Source organism: Perognathus longimembris, chromosome 15 (genome assembly GCF_023159225.1).
Source record: "Perognathus longimembris pacificus isolate PPM17 chromosome 15, ASM2315922v1, whole genome shotgun sequence".
Lineage (NCBI taxonomy): Eukaryota > Metazoa > Chordata > Mammalia > Rodentia > Heteromyidae > Perognathus > Perognathus longimembris.
Genome location: NC_063175.1, coordinates 41,234,498 through 41,259,229, shown reverse-complemented (window position 1 = coordinate 41,259,229; position 24,732 = coordinate 41,234,498). Strand labels below are relative to the sequence as shown.

Sequence of the window (24,732 nt, the reverse complement as noted above, 5' to 3'; positions counted from 1 at the left end):
ATATGGAAAATGGCTTCTCCTGCTGCTCATTCCACCTGCCTGCAGTCAGCTGCCATCCGGGTCAGCATGCCACAACTTCCCGGCCTCTTACAGAGTGCCTGACAAATGTCTTTACTTGTCATCCTAATTGTTTTCAGGCTTCAACCTAACAGGTAATTACAAGTGCATCTGCACCTTCTGTTTTTGTCATTATAGGGATTATAGAAAGTGTAGGGAGGAAAGAAAAGATTTATTTCTGGTATCACAGAAACATTGCCTAGTGCCATGATTTAATGTGTGGGCCTACATCCAGGATGCGCTCTGTATGTCCTACTTATGTCTGCTGCCTTAGCACATTTCACTAAAAGGATTGAGAGAGGAGTCCCTCCCCACACTGCCATTGAAAATGGCAGATCTCTAGTCTGGAAAGCAGCACTTCTGATACTACCGAGATAGGGTCATATTGTCATACTATTTCCTCTAGATTCTAGTCCTCTTGTTACTACCAAGCCCCTAGTAGGGTAGCATTTGCTTGGAAGATGAGTGGTAAGGGAGAGGACAAAGCTTCTGCTCTTGCAATCTTTTGGCTCATCCCTATTGGTTAATCTTTTTCACTTGCCAACCGTGGTAACCATTTGGAAGTAATGTCACTGACCAGAAAGAAATAAAGAGAATTACCTAACTGCTTAATTCAGGAGGTTTATGTATGTCTTCTAAACCCAGGGATGAACCAAGTGAGGTTTTTATGGACGCCACATGCAGGCAATATGTCATCTATGGAGGACAATACACAAAGAGTGTGAAGTGTGCAAGTGTCGGGGTGGAGTGCTGAGCAGGAATTTTGTTGACCTGACTGAGGGAGGCCTGAGTGGGACCTGGGCCCCTGGGAGTCATCTATAGGAAGAATTAACCACCTCGGCTGCTGAAAACATTGAACAGTGTCTTCGCCAGGCTCCAGTGGCTCACGTCTGTGATCCTAGCTACTCGGGGGGCTGAGATCTGAGGATTGTGGTTTGAACCCAGCCTGAACAGCAAAGTCTGTGAGACTCTTACCTCCAGTTAAGCACTAAGGAATCTGGGAATGGAGCTGTGGCCTAAGTGGTAGAGCACTAGCCTTGAGCACAAAATCACAGGGACAGTGCTCAGGACCTGAGTACAAGTCCCAGGACTGGTGCAAAAAAAAAAAAAAGTGAATTCATTTCTATTACCTTTCAAGTAGCTGTACAACTTTGCACAGGTGTTTACCAAGGAGGCTTCAAGAGTTTTCTTCTTTGATTAGGAGGATCCCAGTTTGCATCTTCTTACATTTCTCTGTGCAAGGCAGCGAAAGGGAAGAAAATGCGGAGTCCATGATCGCAGGGAGCTGTGCCGAGTCTTCCACAAAACTATTCTCTAAGGGCCCAAGGGCTTGAAGTCCTCCATTCTGTCTCCTGGTTCCTTGGAAAATTCTTACTTGTGTTCAAAAATGTGAACACCACCCATGCCCCTACAGTCCACCAGCCAGAAGGGATGACTGTGGCATGGCTACCAGAGCAGTTGTCTGGAACTACCTCTCTCCCACTGGCTTCAGGACTCCTGTCTATTTTTATCCTCCCTAAGAATTGTAGCTTTCTGGGAGGCTGGCTTAAAATGGAAATGTACCATTCAATTCGAAATGCTGTGCAGTGGCCAAGAAATATGTTCATTGTAATGTGCATAAAGCATGGTGATGAATGCACTGTCTGGGAGGGAGACCTGCCCAGCACCAGCTCCCCAGAGCTCAGGTCTGCTCGTCACCCACCTCTCTCTCTCTCTCTCTCTGGGGCTTGTACAGCTTTGTGTCTGGAGAAACCATGAGGCAAGTACCGCTGACCCAACACAAGTATTAGAGGGTCCAATGTGCAGTGTTTGCAGAGAAGATGAAAGAACGGGAATAAAACCCGGCCTACACTTCAGCTCCCCTTTACTTCATCTCGTCAGCCTCATAAAGACAAAGTGGTGTTTTCTGGAAAGATTCCAAGCTTCCTCAGCTCCCACTCCTGCCAAAAGCCTAAGACCGTAGTCCCTCCATAACTCGAATGTGGAACACTTTCTGATCAGTGAGGAGAGGAAAGATGGCAAGAGGATCCTTTCCTGGCCATCAAACACTTGAGGTCTCCAGAAATCTCTACCTGCACTCCCGAAGAGCATCCATGCAGATGTGCGCAGGCATGGGAAAGCCCCAGAAGCTCTGTGCAGAAGACATGAACTCATTCCCCAGTGCCACTACCATTGTGAAAGAGAGCAACAGTTTAAAAGCTTTGAAGCACAGAGCAAAGTATATTAGCAGTTGCCAGTTTCTGCAAGGAGCGGGGCATAGGCATGGGATTCTTTTGGGGTGTTGTGGAAATGGTCTGGAATTCAATACTGGGATGATCGCGCAACATTGCAAATATTAGCATATTTTCTATCCAGTTGAGTATTTTGAAAGGTAAATTTTATGGTACGTGAATGATATCTCAGAAAGCCATTACTTTCAGAAAAGTGAGGAACTGCCTCTAAGCCAACCTTGTTACATCGAGAGGAAAAAAAGATGATATGGAAAAAAATGCATTTTGTTATTTGCTCTGAGACCCACAGCTAAGATAGAAATATCTCCCCAAATGTGTGGAGGCTCAGGTGTTGTGATATTCTGCTGTTGAAGCACTGCATCCAACTCCAGAGTTCCTGATACACCATGACACGCCTTTCTCTGAATAAAGTTTCTTAAAGTGCCTCTTCAAGGCAGATGAGCCCTAGAGGAAGGGAGACCACCCATTAGCTTCTCCACTAGTATGAGAGTGAGCTGATCTGAGTAGCTGGACAGTTTCTCAACAATGCCACCAGCAGTGGGAAAGAGCAGATGCAAACAAGGTGCAAACAGCGCATGTCCTGGACATAGGACATGTCAGCCCTGCCTGAGACCTCTGAAGGCACACACTGGGCCTGACTGTGTACCTCTGCTAGCCAAGGACTTAGAAAAGGTAGAGGTGGGCTACAGGGACCTTTGGAGGGCTTTAGTCTGAAAATCTCCTTCATGGTTAAAAATAAATGATTCTATAGAAGAAAGCCAGCATTTAAAAATAAAGCAGAGGGCTGGGGATATGGCCTAGTGGCAAGAGTGCCTGCCTTGGATACACGAGGCCCTAGGTTCGATTCCCCAGCACCACATATACAGAAAACCGCCAGAAGCGGTGCTGTGGCTCAAGCGGCAGAGTGCTAGCCTTGAGCGGGAAGAAGCCAGGGACAGTGCTCAGGCCCTGAGTCCAAGGCCCAGGACTGGCAAAAAAAATAAAAATAAAAATAAAGCAGAGACAAGCACCAGTGGCTTTTACCTGTAATCTTAGCTATTGGGGAGGCTGAGACCTGAGGATCCTGGTTCAAAGCCAACCCTGGCAGATAAACCCCAATAGACTCTTACTTCCAGTTAACTAGCATAAAGCTGGAAGCAGCAGTATGGCTCAACTAGTAGCAAGACAGCAAGACGACCGTGAGCAAAAAGCTGAGGAAGAGCTCAAGGCCCTGAATGCAAGCCCCGGTAATGGCACAAAAATAAATGAATATTTAAAAAATTAATAAATATAAAGAAAGAAAAAAGGAGTACCTCCTCTTTTGGCGGTGGCAGCAAAGGGTGGGCTCTGGGTACAGGGGTGTATCCTCTAGGAGGTGGCCCCATCCAACAATCACCTCACACGAATTTGCAAAGAACTGTGGGAAGGATGAAAATCCCGTGGGACTGGTTGGTACTGTGCTTGGCTTTATGCCTTAGCATCAACCCACGAGATGCCATCAGAGGTCACCAGAGCTTTGCTTTCCCTCCAGGTGGACCTACCATGACTTCTTCAACCGGTATCGGGTGCTGGTCAAGAAGAAAGAGCTTGCCAACACAGACAAGAAGGCCATTTGCAAGTCTGTCCTGGAAAGCCTCATCAAGGTGAGCTGAGATTAGAGGGAGGGGAGCGAGGGGTGGCCTGGAGCTGTGAGAACATGGGATTTTGCTTTCATCTTAAGAAACTGCTTCTTGCATGTTCATCCATTTTCTACATCAGTGACTGGCAAGGACAAGGCCCCTCCCCTACCTAGCGCACCTGCTAGCCTTTTTCATACCTCAGTGCACACAGAAAAATGGAGCTGCTTCCGCTCTCAGATGTGCAAGGAAGCTGCGATAGCTGCAGCCACCAGCTCAGGATCTCCAGCTCCTCCATAGTGGCGCCCTGACCCCACATAACATTTACATTTGCTTTGCTTTTCTGAAATGGCCCTCCTCCACACTTCTTCTCTGGGCAGCCTTCTTCAGTTCATGCTGGTCTTTGCTCTACAGAGGGGCTTTCCATGACCATCCTTTCCAAACATCCCCAGTTTCGTTTTCTTCTATTTCACACCATGACTTAAAATCCTACAATTTTTTTTTTTTTTTTTTGCCAGTCCTGGGCCTTGGACTCAGGGCCTGAGCACTGTCCCTGGCTTCTTCCCGCTCAAGGCTAGCACTCTGCCACCTGAGCCACAGCGCCCCTCTGGCCGTTTTCCATATATGTGGTGCTGGGGAATCGAACCGAGAGCTTCATGTGTAGGAGGCAAGCGCTCTTGCCACTAGGCCATATTCCCAGCCCCAATCCTAGAATTCTTGTTTGCTCATCTTTCTGCCCTCCCGGAGGTGTTGGTTCTTGGAAAGTGGGCATTAGGTCCATGGCCACATCCCTGAAGCCAAGCCCTGTGCCCATTCCATAATGGGACTTCCGGTGTCTGTGGAACAAATACAGAGAGTTCTTGTTACATGCCTAGAGTCGTATGCAATCTCTGGCATGGAAATCCTCCTTCGATGCCTGTGGTGGCATGGGTCATGCTACCTCACGGCTCACTGACGACCAACCAGCTCCCCTCCCCATCTTGTAAAGGATCCAGACAAGTTCCAGTTTGGACGCACCAAGATCTTCTTCCGGGCGGGCCAGGTGGCCTACTTGGAGAAGCTGCGGGCCGACAAGTTCCGGGCAGCCACCATCACGATCCAGAAGACGGTCCGGGGCTGGCTGCAGAGGGTGAAGTACCACAGGCTGAAGGGGGCTACCTTAACCCTGCAGAGGTACTGCCGAGGATTCCTGGCCCGCAGGTGAGCCAAGCAGAGGTGGATCTGGGGCAGGAAGTGGGCAATAGCATCCTCTACCCTCCGTAACTAGAGTGGTTCCTGTTAGGCCTGTCTTCACCTTGGCTTCCTGTCAGTGGCTGGGTGCATCTCTCTCACATCCTCCCCTCAGGGAGCAGGCAGGCCTAGTTCCCAGGTCTCCCAGTATCCTCATCTGCCCCCCTCCCCCCTCCCCAATCACATGAGCCTAGAACAAGCTGGTGTGGACACAGACAAACCATTTCCTCCCTGGAAAAAAAAAATAGCTTATTTTAGGAAGTGATTATTCAAGTCTTTTTTGTGATAGTGAAGGTACACATTGCCTCATTATTTATACCTTGGCATTTGGTTATTAGTCTGGAAAGGTCCAGAAAGACCTTTATGACGTTCTACACTGAGTCAGCACAGAGGGTGTGACTTTGTCCCCCTAATGTCTACCTTGCAGTGAAACTGGGATGCAGCTTGGGCTTCCTTCCCCCCATCACCATGCAGAGGAAGCTGCCCTCACCACTCCCTCGCTAGGTGGGGTCCCTAGGCTGATAGAACATAAGAGCTCAGGCTCTGTCACCCCTGAGGCAGGTGCACAAGCCATGGCTACTGATGAGATGCCCTTCAAGCCCTCTTCATAGCTCATCAGGTGCCAGCCCTGCCTTCATTCACAGCCAGAGCCCTCTCCAAATGGAGAGGAGAAGTGACAATAATGGCCATGAAGCCTTGTGTTTTGGAGCCAAAGTTTCACCAGTGGCAGCTCAGCCATTTCTGCTAGAGCAGGTGAACACGCCTGAGTTCCAAGCTCAGAGCAGACCTCCTCCATAAAGTAGAAGTGGAGGCTTGCCCCTCCTCGCATGCGGGCCGGAGCCCTCAGGTGCCTGCCACGAGCCGTGGAAAGCAGCACCAGAGCACAAGCTGTAGACATGAGAAGACAGGATTGTCTCTGAGTGATTCTCCACAGTCCTTGCTAAGTCATACCATCGTCAAAGGGCTGTGTTGATGGGACTTGAGAGGGCTCAAGGTAAGGGTACAACAGAGCTAGGCATGGTTCTTCCAAAAGGGAGGGAGTGTGCAGCCCAGCGGGTGGGCAGGACCCAGGTGTGAGGAAGGCACCGGGATCTGCATGGCTCAGTCAGTAATGGGAGGTGACCTCAGTGGGTCATCTCCCCTCCCAAGGCTGCGTTAAATGACTTCCAACATTCGTCCTAGCATTTGGCGTGCTGAGACTCTAGCTGGGCCCTTGCTATGTGCGCCTGGCAGCTGTGAGACCTGTAAGAAGGATAGGAGGTGTCCATCTGTTCTGTCTTACTGGGGAGAGATGCAGTGGGGACTGCAGAAATTAAAGGAAGAAATGGAGATGCCCTCCTTCAAGCAGAGGTCTCAGGAAATGAGGAAAGTGGGGGATCCATGGGGTCCTTGAGCAAGCATGCTCCAGTCATTGAGCAAATCTGACCCCACCAGTGCTGCAAAGCCCTGAACTACATGCTAGGGTTCATAGGTGATAAAGACCCAGCCTGGGCATCTCCACCTGATGAGTTACAGAGAGTCAGAGGGCACTGAAGGGAGGAGAGAGCTCAGGTACCATGGCAAAAGGTGCCCAGGCACCAGAAACAATTAGGAAAGGGTCATGGGGGATCTGACCTAGGTCTTTCCCCAATGGGAAAGCTGACTCTGCTGCTCTGAACCTGAGTCTCAAGTACCTGAGGGATTGCTAGAGGGCAGTAAAGGTGGCCACTGGTGTCCAGGTAGGTCCATGGAGGGAGAGGCTTGCACCATTGACAATTCAAAGTCTTCTACCAACTGGCCAGTGCTCTCTCTTTACTGCCACCCATGGCTTCCTGTCTCCAGGCTGGCTGAACACCTGCGGAGGACCCGGGCTGCCATAGTGTTCCAGAAGCAGTACCGCTTGCAGAGGGCCCGCCAGGCCTACCAGAGGGTCCGCAGGGCTGTTATTGTCATCCAGGCCTTTGCTCGGGCCATGTTCGTGCGCAGAACCTACCACCAGGTGAGTAGGCCCCATGAGGAACTCCCAGCCGCAGACTCGTGGTCTGGGTGCTTCCACAGGAGCCTTCCCAGTTCCCACAAGGAAAGGCGGGTGTAAATCATTGCATACCTTTTGACACTTGAGCTGCCCAGAGAAATGAATCACGTGCCTGAAAGTACATGTCAGATAGCCCAGGGCCTGGTGACTCAACCTGGTTCAGGCTTGAGAGCAAGGGCCTCTACATGCCTACTCTTTCCTTAAAGAGATGAAGGATGTGAGGTCCTGCAAAGTGAGATCAGGAGAAGAACCCTACTGCCATTCCCCTTTGCATCATTCCACCCTTGCCCAGCCCTACATGAGGACATGTTCAAGTAGCCCCATGGGACTGAAGCACAATGCTCACTTGAAAGACGAGTTGGGAAGAAATGTGTCTGATGTTTGTTCTCTTAAAGCAAACTTCCACCTCTTCAATGATCACAGAAGAGGTGGCTTTTCTAGATAATAAAAATAAAGCCCTAACTTGATGATGAAAAAAAAAACAAATGTGGTCAGCCATCAGGGTGGAACACATATCCCAGCCCAGGAGGTGGATGTTCTATGAGGATGTTCTATGTTCCATGGTTAGCCAAACCTTTTGTGATGCCCCTGTGAGATGAGCAGGTCGCAGTTTTGAGGCAGCCAGCAGGGGGCAGCACACACAAGGAGCCAACTCTAGGTGCGACAGCCAGCTCTCTCCCAACTGTGACACCGAGTATGCTAACCTTGTGGCCTGTTTATGGATCCATTCCACAGCACTGACTTTTCAGGGCATTAAGGCAAGAGCATAAATGATGTTTTCATTTCTGAAAAATAAGTATCTCACCTTAATCCTGCAGCTCTCTTGCACCAAGACAGAAACCTCCTTTGTCAAACAGGGGAGATCACCAGGATAATTACTAGGATCCCTGGCCTGTGAGGCTTGAAAACAAGAAGAAAGCACAGATTTGACAGGTGCTTTACTATAAGAGAACAAGCTGGCTAAAATCTGTCCATAAACAGCCATTAACACCTCAAATATTGTGCGAATACATGTTCTCTGTCTCTTAAAACCAAGGCCAACCTGGGCTGTCACCACTGACTGCTTATGTCGCTTCACTTGCTCCCATCCTGCTCTGCAAACCCACCCTGTGTCTCCTGCCAGGTCCTCATCCAGCACAGGGCCACCATCATCCAGAAATACATCCGGGGCTGGATGGCGCGCAGGCGTTTCCAGCAGCAGCGGGACGCAGCCATCGTCATCCAGTGCGCCTTCCGCAGGCTCAAAGCCAAGCAGGAGCTAAAGGCCCTCAAGATTGAGGCCCGCTCCGCAGAGCACCTGAAACGCCTCAATGTGGGCATGGAGAACAAGGTGGTCCAGCTGCAGCGGAAGATCGATGACCAGGTCAGTGCCAGGAGCTCCCATACCAGCTACTAGGGTTTCTGAGACACCAAGAAAATGTTTGAAAAGGACCCACAACTTCCTCAGGGAACTGCAGGTACCAGAGACCTTGGGGGATATAGCACTCCTGGGGTGTTGCTCTACACAGCAAGCACAGTTACTGACTAGCAAGCAAAGCAGTGTCTTCTCCCCAAAAGTGTCCATGACCTGTGCGTGCGGGTCTGTGAATGCGTTACCTCACACGGTGAAAGGGGCAAGTTAGGATCTTGTGGTGGGAAGGGAATCCTGGGCGATCTAGGCAGGTCTAGCGGGATTACAAGGGTCTTCATGAGGGAAAAGCTGGCGCGTGAGATCCAGGGGAGGAGATCCGGGGACAGACCACAGGTGGGAGGGGTGTGGGCTTGTGTGGGCCAAGGCACTCGGGCAGCCAGTGGGAGCTGGGAAAGGCAAGAGAACAGATTCGCCCCTTGAGGGTCCAGAAGGATGGCAGCCATGTTGACCACTTTTAGACCGGTGCCCTCCAGAACAACCATTTGTGGTGTTTTGAACCACTAACCTGGTGGTAACATGTTACAGAGCAATAGGGAACTGATAGAGCACTAGGGCCTGTCCACCCGGTCCTGCAGAGGCAGTGTAATGTAGCTGGTGCTTACTGAGTGACCCACCATGCCCACGCTGTGCTGGCCCTTCCCCTGTGTGCACAGCAGCCCACGAGTAAACATTAGCTTCCTGATTTTCCTCGTACGTGAAAAACCAAGAAGACTTGGTACACGACTCAGGAAATAGTCACCACGATTAGGATGCTTAAGATTTTTTTCCCCCCTATTTGCCTGGCTGCCTTCCCATATGAGCCAATCAAACAAGCAACGTATCAGTGATTAAGCCTGGGAGCAGTTGGGGCAGGGGAGTGGGGACTGTGCAAGGTACTATAAAGGGGTTCAAGGCAAGCATAGGACATAGCTCCTTCTGGGGGATCAGACAGACCTGGTCTGGCATCCAAGTTGGAAAGACAAGTCTTGCCCACCCAAACATCCACTCACAAGCGGCCTGAGTGGACAGTCCTCCCTCCCCTCGGAAGACCTTTGCTTTGTGCCTGGTGGTTTTAGGTGCTATTATGTTCAGGGCAGAGCATAATTGACATACATTAGATGTCGTATTAAGGGGAGGGTGTGCCCATCCTGGGGCTTGAACTCAGGGCCTGCGTGCTGTCCTTGAGCTTTTTTGCACGTCTAGCATTCTACCGCTTGAGCACAGCTCTATGTCTGGCTTTGGGTAGTTAATTGGAGATAAGGGTCTCACAGATTTTGCTTCCTAAAGGGGAAGGATCTTAATACAGTGAATCCAACAACCTGAATTCCCATCTTGATTTCTGAGCGCCCACTGTGAGCCAAGCCATGTGGCTCTCTGAGGTCATCTTAGGGGTGAGGAAATTGTGGATCAAGGACATCAAATGTCTCGCCAATGCCACAGAATTAGAAAATGCTAGATCTTGCATTCCACCTAAGCAGGAATGAGGATAATGCTGGACTTTTGATCCCAAACATTTCTAACATGTGAGTTGTCACTGCTGAGGGGAAAGAGGCTCCCTGCTGCTCAGGCAGGGTGTTCAGATGATTCCTGGGGGCTTCAGGGGCCTCCTGGGCAAAGGGGGGAGGTTGAAAAAGGACACTGAGGATGTACATGGGATGCGATTGAAGAAGGAAACTTAGAGGTAGGGCCACCAGGCAGGGCCTTGTAAGTCATGTGGTTTTGTTGTACAATTTTATGCTGGGTGTTCGTAAAGCTTCTCCTCACCCCAACAGGACAGGAAAATAAATAAGCCATGTTGTACCTAAAACAGCTACTCTGAACAAGAGCCCCAGAGCAAGGTACAGGTGACGGTGGAATGTCCCTGCTCCCTCTTCTGGGGAGACACCAGGCATTCTGGGAGGAGCTGTCGCCCTGGACGTGTTCCCTGTATGAATTCTTCAGGGTGAGAGTCCTGCAGCAGAGAGACGTTCAACCCTTGCTGGGCCCTGGCGTCTGGTCAGCTCTAGTGATACGTTCCATCAGAAAGAAAGGGGGAGAGGAAGAAGTCTGTTCTCAGGTACCGGGCCTTTGGAAAACACAAGCTCAAAGGCCTGCTGCCCAGGTCCCCATTGCTGCTATAGGACTGCTGATGGCCGTCCAGAAACGACATTGGTAGTCACAGCCAGGAAACCCCCCAGAACTAAGGGGGCTTCAGCCATGGCTCTGCTAGGGCCACCCCAGTCCTGGGTGTCGTGTAGGGCTCTGCACTGGCCTTGATGATGTCAGAAGTGATTTCCAAAGGATAAAAATAAATCTAGTGTTTCACATTTCAGACACTGGAACAGAAAAAAGAAGCCGATTTGAAAGGCCTATTTTTAACCATAGCTTTTTGCCTTAAGCTTCCTGCTCGGCAAAACATCTGGGTGCATCGGTAGGTGTTACCACCCTGGGCAAGGTGCCCAGCACACAGTGGTGATCATAGGTCCCAGGAGCCCTTGCTCCCTCACACCCTTCCCCACATGGCCCGACTGTGTGCTGGATCATTCTCAGATATGAACTCTGGATCCTTACCACAACCCTAGGAGATGAGCATTAATATTTTAGCCATTTTAGAGATGAGGACACTGAGACACAGAGAGGGTAAGTAGCCTTCCCAAGGTCACAGTGCTAGTAAGTAGTCTGGCAGAGGTTGATGCTTGTCAGTTGCCTTCAGGTTGATGTGCTATCACTCCTGACCAGATGGTTAGATCTCTGCCCATTGGGAGACTCTTGGGACAGGTGAGTCACCCCTCTCAGCCCAAAGAAGGCTGTAACCTTGGTTTGGTCTTGAGCCCATGCATGGAGCATGTCTTGGACCGGTAGGCATTTACAGTAGCAGTGGGACCGTCCCACTATGTAGGACACGTGTGTCTCCCTGTTTGGGGAAAGAGGTGCAAGGTCCTCCCCCACCACTTCTTAGAGCTGCAGGTGTTCTTCTTGTCTCCTGGCAGATGGGGCCTACCTGCTACGCAGACATGAATGGGTTTCTTTCTTCCTTGTCATTCCTGGTGATAATCCAGCTGTTCTCTTGACATACAAGGTTCTTAAGCCAAAAGGAAAACACATCATGAGCCAAGGATGCCAGAGGCAAAAGTTGTCCCAAAGTACTTGTCAGAGGAGCATAGGGCAGTGGGCCAAGTCCCAGCCTGGGTTGCAGCTCAGAGACTGGAAGTAGGAAATTCTGTAAGAGCACCCAGCTACCTCATGAGGTAGGGAGGAAATGGAAGAGTAAAGTCAAATCAAGGTGCATACCCCAAATTTGCATCTTAAGGCTGATACCCACCACTGGAGAGAAGAGAAGCTGCTTGATACCAGGTTGCCAAGCAAACGACAGAGAGGAGGACAAGGTCACTCGAAGGTCATAGTTTAGGAGGATCAGAGCTGTCTGTGGTGCTGTGGTCCTGCACAGGGCCGTGCTCAGTACCCTTCTGCGGGAAATGCGGGCATAGGACCTGGGGCCATTTCTTTCAGTATCCCTGGTGTTGCCCTGCCGAGTGTGACATTCAGCCAAAATGATGGAGCCCAGGGACCCTCCGCCAGTATAGCTTTGTGCAGACACGTGGAAAGTAACTTGGCCCATTGTTACTACCCTTTTTTATGTAATGGGAGTCAGTTTCTTAGGCCTTTATGAATATAAAATCGCATTCAAGTACATTGTATCTGAAAACTATAACTCAAATCAGTAGATTGAGTCACTAGCCTTTAAATAAATTTGATTACAATATATATAATAGACACGCAGTTAATTTAGTCAATATGTTATGACTAAGAACATCCATACAAGATGGGCATTGTAACATACGCCTACAATGCCGTACTTGGGAGGCTGAAACAGTATGATTAAAAGTTCAAGGCCAATCTAAGCTATACAGTGATGGGGGCCGGGGGAAGGTTCTCCTCTCCCACACTTGAAAAGTAGCATGTTACAACTTACAGCCTCTGCTTCCTCAACTGAAATATTGGAGCTATCAATCATCCCTACCAAACAGAATCTCTGTGAGGCAGGAACGAGGTGACGCCTATAAACACACGCTACAGTGCAGCACGTGCAAGACAGGCTACCTACCACCGTGCGGCCTGCCCCCCACCCCTCCACCAGCCCCAGGGCCTCCGCAGCACTGACTGGACACCTCTCTGTGTGCATTTCTGTCGGCTGAACTCAAGAGTGTGTGGCTGCGGAAATGAACAAAGCTGAAACTCAGCCACTGCTCTGTCTAAGAAGAAGGGGTGTCCTTTGTTCTCCATTGGGCACCCTAGGGTGTCTCCACTCAAGGGGGAAACAGATCTATCCCTCCCTGCCCAGCACAGAACTTTTCTCTAGTTTTCCACAGGTACTGCAAAGGCCAACAGACACCCCGTAATCAGTGTTTGGAGGAACAGGTAGATGGCTGGCTTTGCATGTTGAGGATAGATGAGGTCAAGCCTTTTGTGAGCTTATAGCGGACAGCAGAAGCTCACATTCCCACACAGGCTCCTTATTGCCAGTGGAGGGCAATGACAGAAAAAAGCTGTGGTAGAGGCAGGGCAAGCATGTTCAAGATATGGGAGGGGCCCAAGAGGGTGGGAGTGACAAAAGCCTGTCTCCAAAGCTCTAGGCCCTTACTGGGAGCGCGCCAGCTTCCTATTTCAGGAAAAGGCCTTCGCTGCTGCAGGACAGGCCTGGCTGGGTCTGCATGGCCCCTGACCAGGGCAGCTTGATATGTTGATCCTGAACCCAAGGAAAGTTTCCAGTGCCCAGTGCCATCCCTGTGACAGGTTCAGCCCTCCTGGGACTTCCTGTCACATGTCCTTGACATGGAAATGTACAGGTTCTGGAAGCCTCAGGAACTGTTTGAATGGCAATGGTGATGAGTCAGGAGTGTTCTGGGCTGGGTTTCAAGGTCTTCCCCCCCCCCCCCCCACCTAACTGCAAGCAGCAAGCAGAGGCTCTGAGCAGCTCTCCAAGGGACTCCCTTAAAGAACTCTGCCGGTGAGGAGCACTGGCTACTGAGCACTGGGTGCCAGGGACCAGCCTAAATGCAGTATATAACCACATCTGGATGCCATAGCTCAGAGTGGGAGTTCTCTTGAATCTGGTTAGACAGAACGGATCTGGGACACTGAGCCTGGTGCCTGGGTCAGGTGTCAGGATCAGGAAAGCTGGGCCTCCCAGGGGCACCAAACTTTGAGTCTTGTCTTTACCCATAGCAGGGCAGGACACACTTGAGCCGCCTCTCACACCATGGCACAGCCATGCATGTGTCTCTCCATCACCAACTCTTCCTAGGGTCTCCAGGCCACTCCCCCCTCCACCACCACCTCCCCCCCTCCACCCCTGTGCAGAAACCCTCAGCCTCTGTAGGAGACCCAGAACCTGGGGCGGGGGGGGGGGAGGGGGAGGGTAGGCACAGTTCTGAAAGATATTGGTCTTCCTGACAGATGCTTCATCAGGTTTTCCCTGGGAGGTTCCACAGTGCGGGGGATCTCCTCGTGCCGAATCCCCACAGGGACCGCACTGCTTGTGCACTCGCTCAGGCACCCGCATGAGGGCCCGTGGACCGCATGGTAGTATATAGTCCACTAGCTTCTCTCCCATCGCTCCTCAGGACTTTCTGTGAAGTTGAATTTCTGATGTGCATTAACCATTGATTCCTAGTGCCGCGCATACTGGCATGTTTGCCTCTAGCTCTCTTCTCCTTGGAGTTTCCGCCGAGCACAGCAACGACGAGCAATCGATAATTATTAGACACAGGCTGCCTTATCTGGAGAGCTTCCTCTTCTCCCCACTCCCCACTTCTGCCTGGCACTCCTTCCACTGTGACATTTGTTAGGCTGCAGCCAGCCCTGGCTGTGGATTCTCAGAGCCCAGGACACACAGGGAAATCCAGTGGGTGCGCTGGTGGCTGGGTCCTAAGTCAGTAGGGACACAGCAGGATGTGCTCTGCTCAGTCCCCTGAGTCAGAGTTGCACAGGGTGGGCCCTGCTGACAGGCGGCTAGAGAGCTCCGAGGCCCTGGGGAAGGCCCCCTTGGGTGAGGGGACACTGACGGGGTCTTTTGTCTCTGAGCCAGGGATTAGGTTGCAGCTCCTGTGCCAGCAAGTCCAAGGGTGGGAGCGCTCGGTGTGAAAGGGCAGAGAACCCTAAAAGGCCGAGAGTGCAGATCCAGTGAGCCAGGAGGGGAAGGCAGCAACAGCATCACATCACTTTGTGTTTCTACCCAACCGAGGAGGAAGCTACTGTCAGCCGGTGCCAGTTCTAAGTGCCCATGACCTCCTTGGACTGTGGAATTGCTGCTTCTCTCTTTCCTCTACTTTTAGGCTCATGATAGAGGTTTGTTCAGGAAATGGCAGGATAGCACTTGGGCCTGTGATTGTGAGGTTTCATTCCACCTTGCAAGTCCTTTCTGGGTGGCCTTCCTGCTTTTCCCTGGCCCATTAGCCTTCTCTGTATCTCACCTTTTTCTCCCCTCTCTCTGATTGCTGGTGTTCTCTGCAGAACAAAGAGTTCAAGACGCTGTCGGAGCAGCTGTCTGCCATCACCTCCACACACACCATGGAGGTGGAGAGGCTGAAGAGAGAGCTGGCGCATTACCAGCAGAGCCAGGAGGCCGACACCAGCCTGCAACTTCAGGAGGAAGTGCAGAGCCTGCGCACCGAGCTGCAGAAGGCCCACTCCGAGCGCAGGGTCCTGGAGGACACCCACGGCCGGGAGAAGGACGAGCTGAGAAAGGTACGCAGGGGCTGGAGCAGTGGGGCTGGTCTCAGGCTGGCTAATGGAGCATCACTCGGGCACTTTTATCTTCTTCAAACCAAAAGATTGCCCTGACTTTTTGGGGGTGGGGAGCAAGGGGCGTTTCATGCCCATAAACCAACCACTTCTGCACTTAGAAAATGGCCAGGCTTCTGAGTAAGCCACATCGTATGTGTCCACTCAACTGAACAGTGACTGCCATTGGCCGATACCATGACTTCCCTTGGGAGGACACTCAAAGATGCCTTTGCACATCTTTCTGAGTCTGGAGTGAGTCCCCCACTCCACTTGGGTGAGAGGTGTGATACAGAAATGTTGACTGCTCTGGGGCTGAGGCCAGCTTCTATGTGCTGCTACCCATCTATCTGTAAATCACCCTGTGATTTTGCCAAGTTTATATTTCTGGTTCCAGTCTGACTTGCCCACTCTGGTCCAGAGGCCTACTGCCACCCTGTGAAACAGAATTTCCTACACTCCCCAACTAACTGTCCCAAGGTGCCACCACAGATACTGCTGCTCTCATGAACCACAGGCCACAGGGAATATAACACGTGGCCCATGTGCTGCGTTTCCATCCATCACTGGGTAAAGTATGTAAGAAGGAGAGATCAAGTGGTCGTGACATTGGAAGAACAGTTCTGAACTTGAAGTAGACTGGAAGCTGGCACAAAATAAAGGGCCCTGGGACAGACATTGGAATACCAACCCTCCTCCCTGTCCTGTCATGGCAGTAGACATGTGCAGGAACCTCACTAGCTTTAATTCCCTTGTGTGTGTCTGTGTGTGTCACACATACAAGTTGGTCCTGGCCATCTCTAAGGCTCTTTCCGCCACAGTTGACACCATAGAATTTACACTGGCTTCTAGAAGGAATCAAAGACCTCAGTGATCTTTTGCTTCTCTGCTGCCCTGCTTTCTTCTCCTGGCCTCAGCCCTCTCCACTGGGAACCAGACTCCCACCCCTACTCCATTTGAGATGAAAGCTGCCAAGTCAGCTAGGGCTGAGCTTTTATACATAATTTTCCCAGTCCAGGAACATCTCAAAGAAAGTTACACATGGGTCTTGCTAGTGTAGGCAATCTGGCATAGAAAGGGCTGATATGTTGCTTTGGGGAACATAAGGTCCCCTGCTTGGGTAAAACCCCTGCCAGTAACGCCAACCACGAAGCCTGAAGTGGACTTTATTCTTCAGTGAAGTGTGCAGTGTGAGGAAACTCCTGTCAAAATACAGCCTCAAATTCATAACCTACAAACGGAGTGCGGTTCTGCGTTATGCTCAGATGATCCTTAGAGCAGAGGGATAGATGCTGACCTCTCCATGTGATTAAAACAAAAACCAAAACCAAGACAGTAGCTGAGTGCTGATGGCTCATGTCCATAATCCTAGCTACTCAGGAGGCTGAGTTCTGAGGATTGTGGTTCGAAACTATCCATGGCAGGAAAGTCAGTGAGACTGTTTATCTCCAGTTAACCACCAAAAAAGCTAGAAGTAGAAGTGGAGCCTCAAGAATAAACAAAAAACCCTCACTGACAGTGCCCAGGCCTTGAGTTCAAGAACCGGAACTGGCACCAAAAATAAATAAATAAGTAGAGACAGCAAAAAGAGATCAAGTTTAGAATTGGAGCCTGGGGCTGTATGTAGTTCAGTAGTAGAAGACAAGGCACTGGGTAGTTCCAGTGTCAATCCCTGGCACCATCAACAAAAATCTACAACCAGATTTTTGAGGTTGGTGACTCTGGAAGAAAAGAAAAGACACCTTACTTGTGTACCCTAGGCAGATCAAAGGCCTGGGAAGTCTACAAAACTAGGGGGGGGGGGTTGGTGAGCACAGGGCTCATCCCCCCCCCCCAACCTCTGTTCCCTGCCTCCTGCTGAGCATTGTAATTAGGGAACTCCAAGGATTTTTTTTTTTTAATATCCCAGTCTCCAGCCAAAGAAGTAGAAGATTTTTATCATACGGAAATCTCACTAGGAAGACCAAATAGAGAAGCAGGCCCCTCCTCTTCTATATCTATATCTATTTCTATATCTCTCTGTTATATATATATATATATACATATACATATATACATAAACATACATACTATTTCCTAGGAGTGTGCTATTAGCCTAGTAGCTATGTCTTAAGTAAAACTAAAACTTGGAACTGGCAAAAGAAAGTCAAGGACACTTCAAAGAAAGGGACCACTGGGAGCAGAAGTGCAGCAGAGACCCCAAATGAGTAACACAAAGAGAAGCAAATCCAACTTAGTAACACTCAGAAGACACGGGCACGTCAGTTTGATAATAAAAATTTGTTGTTCCATCAGTCCACTCTTGCCAGGAAAAAAAAAAAACTAAAGGGAAATGGGAGAAACAAACATTCTTCCTTCTCTGGGTCTGGGTCTATAAAGACCTTTCTGTTGTGGTCATTAAAAGGAAGCGGAGGGTTGGCTGGCTCTTGCTGTTTTGGTCTCTGTGCCTAGCCAAGGGTTAATGCTTAGGAAAGGCACCCTGTCCCCTCTTAACAAATGCTGAGTAGTCACCCAGTTGGTGTCTTGCTGGCGGTGTCCAGGGGCCCGCTCTGCACTGAGCGAGATTGATGAGCCCAGCAAAGCACAGTGAGGGAGCCGACTGCTGCTAGGTGTGTAATTAATGAGTTTGATGTCCCTGTCCACAGAAGCGGCGAATGTTGTATTGGAACTGACATCCTGGAACCCTGTGGGCTGCCACTCGTGATGAATATCTGGCAGGCCACATGGCTGTTCTGTTCTGCCCTGTGGGGGTCAAGAATTCTGTGTCCTACCAGAGCCCGGGGCCACCCCATTTTACCCCAGCCACAGCCCTTTCTACTACAGGGAAACAGAACCTTGGCGTCTCACGGGGTCGTTTCCCAGGCCTTTGCTTCCTTCCTTTGGTTCCTTCTTCAAGCCTCAGTAGCCCCTCCACTGGGTGCTGTTGTGCAGCTGTGCTGTTCTGTGTGGCCGTGCTGTCTGGTGTTTCTGGTGGAAGTGAGGCGTCTTCCGAGCTCCCTTGGCATGGAGGAAATAGCTCTCTATCCACAACTGCTCTGGAAGTTGGTTGGTGGCTAAGGCAGGCCCCCAGGCTGTGAGCACTCAGGCTGGTGGGGTTGGGCAGTGCACTGTGTCTTGTCACCACTCGCACGGCCTTGGCCGCTGATTCGTTCTCTTGGGCAGTTCCGTGTCAAGGTTTGAGCTTTGTTGCACAGAGGCAGAAGGATCTGGCTGTGTGTGAGCCATCTCATGGTGCGGGCCAGGGACTCTTGTGCCAGAAAAGACTCTGGGTTGTACGCTCTCAGCTCAGGATGGGGCCCCTGCCTCGTTTCTGTGGAAGGATATGTCTCACTGCAGGATGCGTGATCTTTCACTCATACAGAAGCTGTTTGTGGAGCATCATTTGCCAGGCACTGTTGATGCACTGGGATAAAACTAAACCATGGGAGAGTCGTGAACGAAAGGTAGAGCTAAGACTCACGCTCGGGTTATCCATGTGCTATAAAGGAGGAGTCCCTTAAAGGGGATGGGGAGTGACCCCCGAGGTGGAGGGGAGTGATTCATTTGTGATGGCCAGAGGTGTTCTCTCTGAGATGACCCCTGGGTGAGGGGAGGAGGTCGGGAGACAGATGCGGCAGAGGGTGCCGAGGAGTGAGAAGAAGGATGAGAGGAAGGAGAAGGGGATGCGGGCAGGTGGGAGAGGCAGTGGGGGCAGCCTCCCGGCCTCAAGGGCACCATGACCCCTTGAGACCTCCAGAGATGAACAAGTCTGCCTTTGGCATTGCAGGTTCTGTGAGCTGGGGGGTGGGGAGGGCGGGCGGGGTGCAGAGGTGAATTGAAACACATCTCCTGGAACATTTTGAAGCAAGGAGTTCTATTCATTGTTTTACTGTTGCCTCAAAAGTCAAAGGATGTTGACTTTTCATTTTTACTGTATCATTTCCTGTCTACGTTTCAAAAAAGAAAACTGAGCTGGTTTGAAAGATAGACTTGCTCTTAGCGAATGGCAAGTAACCCTTTAAGGTCCAGAAGACTAGGGCTGTCACTAAGGTGTCAGGCTTGTGATTGTCTGCGGGAGGCAGGTGTGGATAGATAGGAAGCGCACAGTACACAGGTTGCATTCCCTCTGCTGAGAAGACAAAACAGGTGGGAAAAGTTGTTCTTGTAGTCTCATGGGTGCAGGAACATGGGGGCATTTTCCAAGGAAAAGGCATAGGACTTTGCTGACCCCCATCCTCTGTCGTTTGCTGTCCATCCACCATACTGGCCAAGCATCTTCCTGAGATGTCGTTCCTGCTTTTGCTTAATGAGCATTCTTCACAAAGCCTTGGCTCCCATGGGCTTCTTGTTCTGATTGTCTCTTTTCTGTGTGATTTTCCTTCTGGTGGCTTCATTGTGCTATACCCTCAAGCTTGGAACTTAACCTCCATTCCTCAGAATCACAAGTCTTGCTCTGTTTCCTACAGCACTGGCTCTGGATACTGGTCATATAGAGCCCACTCGAGATCATTCATTGCTGCTTTTCCTGTGTCATTAGAATGGTCAGGAACTTACTGGCATAGTAGCTCAGAATGTGGGTTGCACAAAGACTGCTCAGAACAAAGCCCAGTTTTACCCATGCCAGGCTGTGTGGCCTTAAGCAATATGTCTAACTTAGCCATACCTTAGTTTTCTTAAAAGCAAATGATGATGGAACCTACCCTAAGGGTGCTTCTAAAATTATGGTAGTGCCTGAGATAGGTATATAGTAAGAGCTCAATAAATATTAGCTTATACTTTCTTCAATTTTACTGTCATCTCTCTGTGGCTCTGAGCTCTGCCTTCCACTGCTGGGAGTCCATCCTAGTTCCCTTGGTGTTGGGGCTGGGACCTCCATGCTGCCTGCCTGTCCTCCCTGGTGCTTCTCGTGAGCCAGATGCTTCCCTCACCCGAGCAGGAGGAGAATGGCCACTCCGGGCTTTCCTTCTCTAACTTGTACCAGTGACTGACACAGTCACGCAGCCCAGGTCAGCTCACATTTGATTTCTGTACCACTCCTGATGCTTTGTGTCTTCTTTTGTTTTCCTGCTTCCCTCTGCTCTCTGCTTACCACCATTTTCCATTGTTGAAATAATGGAACATCCCAATTATCTAGAGCATCTGTGCTTGCTTGCTTATTCTCGGAGAATGGCACACAATCTTTTCCAACACTTTGGTCACCTGGACATGTCTCTTCCAAGCACCATGCCTGCAAATTCCTATTATTACCTAGAGTGTGTGCACAGTTAGAAAGACCAGTTTACCATTGGCTTTCTACTAGAAACCTTGCAATACCAGTAACCAATTTGAAAGAATAAAAATGAAAACATTTGTACCCCTAAAGTTGCATTAGCAAAGGCAGCTTTTCAGATCCTGGGATAATCTGTTCCAGTTAACTTACTAATGACTAGTTCCAGGATTCCTGCCCCCCCCCCCCCGCCTTCCCCTGCTCCCAGTGTTGGTTCTGATGGTCTGTCCCAAATAACCTTGTAGAAAAAAGAAACACTCCAAATAAGAGTGATCCAAGAGTTCAAAGACTCCTCCTCCAGACAAGTTGCCGCTGAATGGTGTTTAATGAGTCTTGAAGCCTGGGCAGGTGGTACTTGTCATGCTCTGGAGGTTGTACTCACCTGTTCTGTGTTGCTAGTGACTCTCACTGTGCTTTGTCTCCCTCATAGCTGCAGAAGGCTGTTCCCACCATGCCTTCCAATGAACCTGCATGTGCCTAGGAGGCTGGGAGGACCAGGGGAGGCCAGGGGAAGTCTGGGAGCTTTTTCAGCCCTCCCGGGGCTGGAGCTCACTAGGGATCCACAGCCCAGGCCTCACTATGACTTCGTTCAGGCAGCAGGAAATCAAATCTACTGCCTGCCACTTTGATGTATGGCTTAGAATAACAAAGCCAAGTTCACAGAAGGCCTTCATTCTTAATAAAAGTCCAAGAGGAGCCGGGAGAGACAGAGGAGAAATGGGGCTCCAAAGCTCTAGAAGGTGTTGATGGCACGCATGCTGTTAATTATGGCTTTCTCAGCTTGTGGTCTTGGCCCAGATTTTAGGTGGTAGGTTGTTCTAATGAAGTTACCTGGTCTGAGGTTGGCATTTGGTAGCAATGGAGATTTCAGGCCCCATCTAGTGGTGATGACGTGAACTCAGTACTGGTCCAGTGCAGTGCTCCCTTTCTGCAGGACAGTGGCAGCGGTGTAAGAGCGGGGAGGGGAAAGTGATGGTTCCTGGAATGTCTTGTTCTAGGGGTAAAGCTGGCTTACCTCAAAGCCTGCTGGGAAACTTCCTGAGGACTGGAGACTGCAGAGGGTTCGGCCTTGTTCTCCGTGGGGCCTCTTGATGTGACACAGCGGATGGGAGGTGGCATGTTCCAGGCCTAACTTGATGGAGGCCTGCATGCTTCTCACATGGCTTCTCCTGTGAGAAGCGGTGGTTTGCAGTTTTCCTTGCCTTGTGTGGGAAATTGAAGGTTGTTTTGATTATTTGCCAAGTTGGCTTACAGGTGCTCACCACCTCGCTAAGGAGATAAAACTAACAAGTAAAGAGTAGGCCCACCCCATGGCCTTCCACAAACATCAGGGAAAAGCTCAGGGAGGAGCTGGAGTGCAGGAAGAGACCAGAGGAGGCACTGTGCTCCCTCAGGCAGGTGATGATATGAGGAGGAGCTCAGGGTTAGCCCAGGACAAAGGAAGAGAAGCTGATTATAATCTCGTTTGCATACCCTCAAGACCCTAGCCTTGACTTTTCTCCTCCCCCTCCTCCCCCTAGCCCTGCAGTACAGAAGCACCCATATCCCCCAAAGCCCTGCCCTCTCCCCTCCTCCCATTGTGTACCCCCAAATCCCTCTCCTATGCAGCCTAGGACATCCCACTGAAAGACCTGACTCGCTCAGAGAACCCCTTAGCTGTGGATCTTGGTGTTGAGCCTTGCCCCAAATTAAAGTAGTATTCTACCAGCAACTAGTGGATAGAAGCCAGGGTGCTGCCTATTATTCAGCAATACATAGACAGGCCCCTCCCCTCCACAAGGAAGGACCCAGCTCAGAATGGTTTGTTTGGTTTCTTTGTTGTTGGTTTTTTTTAATGGTACCGGGGATTCTTCTCCAGCTAGGTGCTGATTGCTAGGCAGGTGCTTTACCACTTGAGCCATGCCTCCCGCTGCTTTTTTGCATTAGTTGTTTTCCAGGTAGCGCCTTGCTTTCTGATCAGCCTGCCTGCGCTGCAATCCTGCCCCATCTGGATTGGGAGTGTCAGGAGCATGCCCCACGCCCAGCCATTGTGCTCCCCCAGTAGGCTAGGATGGCGAACACATGCCACAGAGGGGGGAACTGAGGACTGTGCAGCTCACAATCTTTGTCTTACACCACACACTTAGGGCGTGATCCCAAGCATTTGTTGTGCTGTAAAGGCTGAGGGATGAGCCAAGTGTCAAGCAAGTACAGGCTCAGGTCTGGATGCTAGCGTGGATATTTTCTCCCAGATATTTCCTCTTGGATGTCACAACAGCAAGGATGTTGGTAGAGAAAATTTCTCCATGGCTGCCTGCAGGCTGAACCTCCAGGAGTTCCAAGTGCAAAGGTGACTGGAGTGCAGGGACCTCCCATGCTACCAAAGACGTGCATCCACCCCTCATCCTTTACGCCACCTCATAATTTCCAAATTTCTGAAGACACACATCACTTTATTTACAATCTACATAAATATTTGCTTCCAATATTAGCAAAAATCTTCAGGTTTTAGAGACTTCACTCTGTTCTAAATCCTTTTTACTCTTCGAACCGATTAGGATTTTTTTCTTTAGTTAGCATTTCCTTCTCTTGTTCCCTTTTGCTTTATTTTTTCCAGTAATATTCACCTCCTACTTCTTTGGCAGAAGCCATACAGCGGAGTTGAAGATCTGAATGTCAACAGCTAATCTGTTCCACTTTCCCAGAGTGTGCTGTTGAAATAAATTATATATGCCTCAGAATTGAGAAAAATATAGGGAGGGGTGTGTTGAGGTGGGGATGAAAATGTTCAAGGGAAGTCACAGATCCAGATGCATTGTATATATAAATTGCTTTGTTCAATGGCAAGGAAATTTTCAATATATATCTTAAAAATGAAGAAAAGTGAGGGAAGGGATGGCTTGGGAGGGCAGGTGGGAGTGTTGAAAGGGGTGACATTGATCAAGACATGCTGTATTCTTAAACTGCATTGTTGAATGACAATTCCTTTGTACAACTACCTAAAGATGATAAAAAAAAAACTATGCTTAAAAGGTGAATAACTGGGCTGGGAATATGGCCTAGTGGTAGAGTGCTTGCCTCCTATACATGAAGCCCTGGGTTTGAGTCCTTAGCACCACATATATAGGAAAAGCCAGAAGTGGCGCTGTGGCTCAAGTGGTAGAGTGCTAGCCTTGAGCAAAAAGAAGCCAGGGACAGTGCTCAGGCCCTGAATCCCAAGCCCCAGGACTGGCAAAAAAAAAAAAAAGAAAGAAAGAAAGGAAAAAAGGTGAATTACTGGGAGTAAAAACTAGAGATTTTGTTCATTGTGAGTTTCTGACTCAGATTTGAGAGCTCAAGTTTCAGCAAGATAGACAAATAATAGCACATTAAAGCCTGTTACCCTGTGGGCCCCTCAACAAGGCCTGAGAGCTGATGTCGTTTTTCTGAGCCTTTTTTTTCTTTCTACACTAGCTAACCATAAGCAAGGCTGAGCTCGTCTGTCCTATTTTAATGAGATCTCTCTCTTTTGTATACAATTTTCCCACTCACACGAAAGCAGCAGCTTTCGTTAATTTGTTTTTCCTTAAGAAGAGAATTTATTCATAGCCAGTTGGAATCCAAACCCCACAAAGGAGTGTCTCCTCTGCCTTGCATCACAGAGGGACGTTTTTCTGTGTTGCTCTCTTTCAGCGTGTGGCAGACCTGGAGCGAGAAAATGCTCTGTTGAAAGATGAGAAGGAACAGCTTAACAGCCAAATCCTGAGCCAGGGCAAAGGTAAGTTCCAAGTTTTAGCCTTTCTTTCTGGCTGTTTTTCTCAAAGACTCCTAGATGCTGCAGTTTTAATAAAGGAGATATGGATAACAAAATGGGGTGGGGGAGGGGGCAGATACTGGGGCTTGAACTTAAGGCCCTGTGCCCTTCCTTAGCTTTATTGAACAAGCACTTTACCACATGAGCCTCACCTCTACTTCTGGCTTTGTGCTGATTAATTGCCTGCTTAGGAGCTAGGATTGCAGGTATGAGCCCCCAGTGCCCAGCTAGTTCTTTTTAAGCCTCTGATATGACCTTTGCTCTGATGACGGGAGATACACGAAGTCGGGGGAGACATGGTCTCATATCATGATGCTGCTGTGTGCTGTGCTGTGACCTTACACAGATCCTCAAGGTCATCCCATAAAATGAACAGAATGGACAGGTACCAGAGGCTTCATGGAAAAGACGAGCAATATGTAGGCAGATGAAGTGC

General features: G+C 49.8%; 1 protein-coding gene across 2 annotated transcripts in view; it reads left to right on the top strand.

The window, feature by feature from the left end:
- Myo5b (myosin VB) overlaps positions 1-24,732 on the top strand; it is a 281,784-nt gene that overhangs the window by 217,802 nt on the left and 39,250 nt on the right. For both annotated transcript variants that reach the window (XM_048363621.1, XM_048363620.1), the window contains exons 18-23: positions 3,799-3,910; positions 4,872-5,083; positions 6,935-7,091; positions 8,251-8,490; positions 15,010-15,243; positions 24,176-24,260. In XM_048363621.1, coding sequence (XP_048219578.1) covers positions 3,799-3,910; positions 4,872-5,083; positions 6,935-7,091; positions 8,251-8,490; positions 15,010-15,243; positions 24,176-24,260 — 1,040 coding nt within the window. The remainder of the gene's footprint in view (positions 1-3,798; positions 3,911-4,871; positions 5,084-6,934; positions 7,092-8,250; positions 8,491-15,009; positions 15,244-24,175; positions 24,261-24,732) is intronic.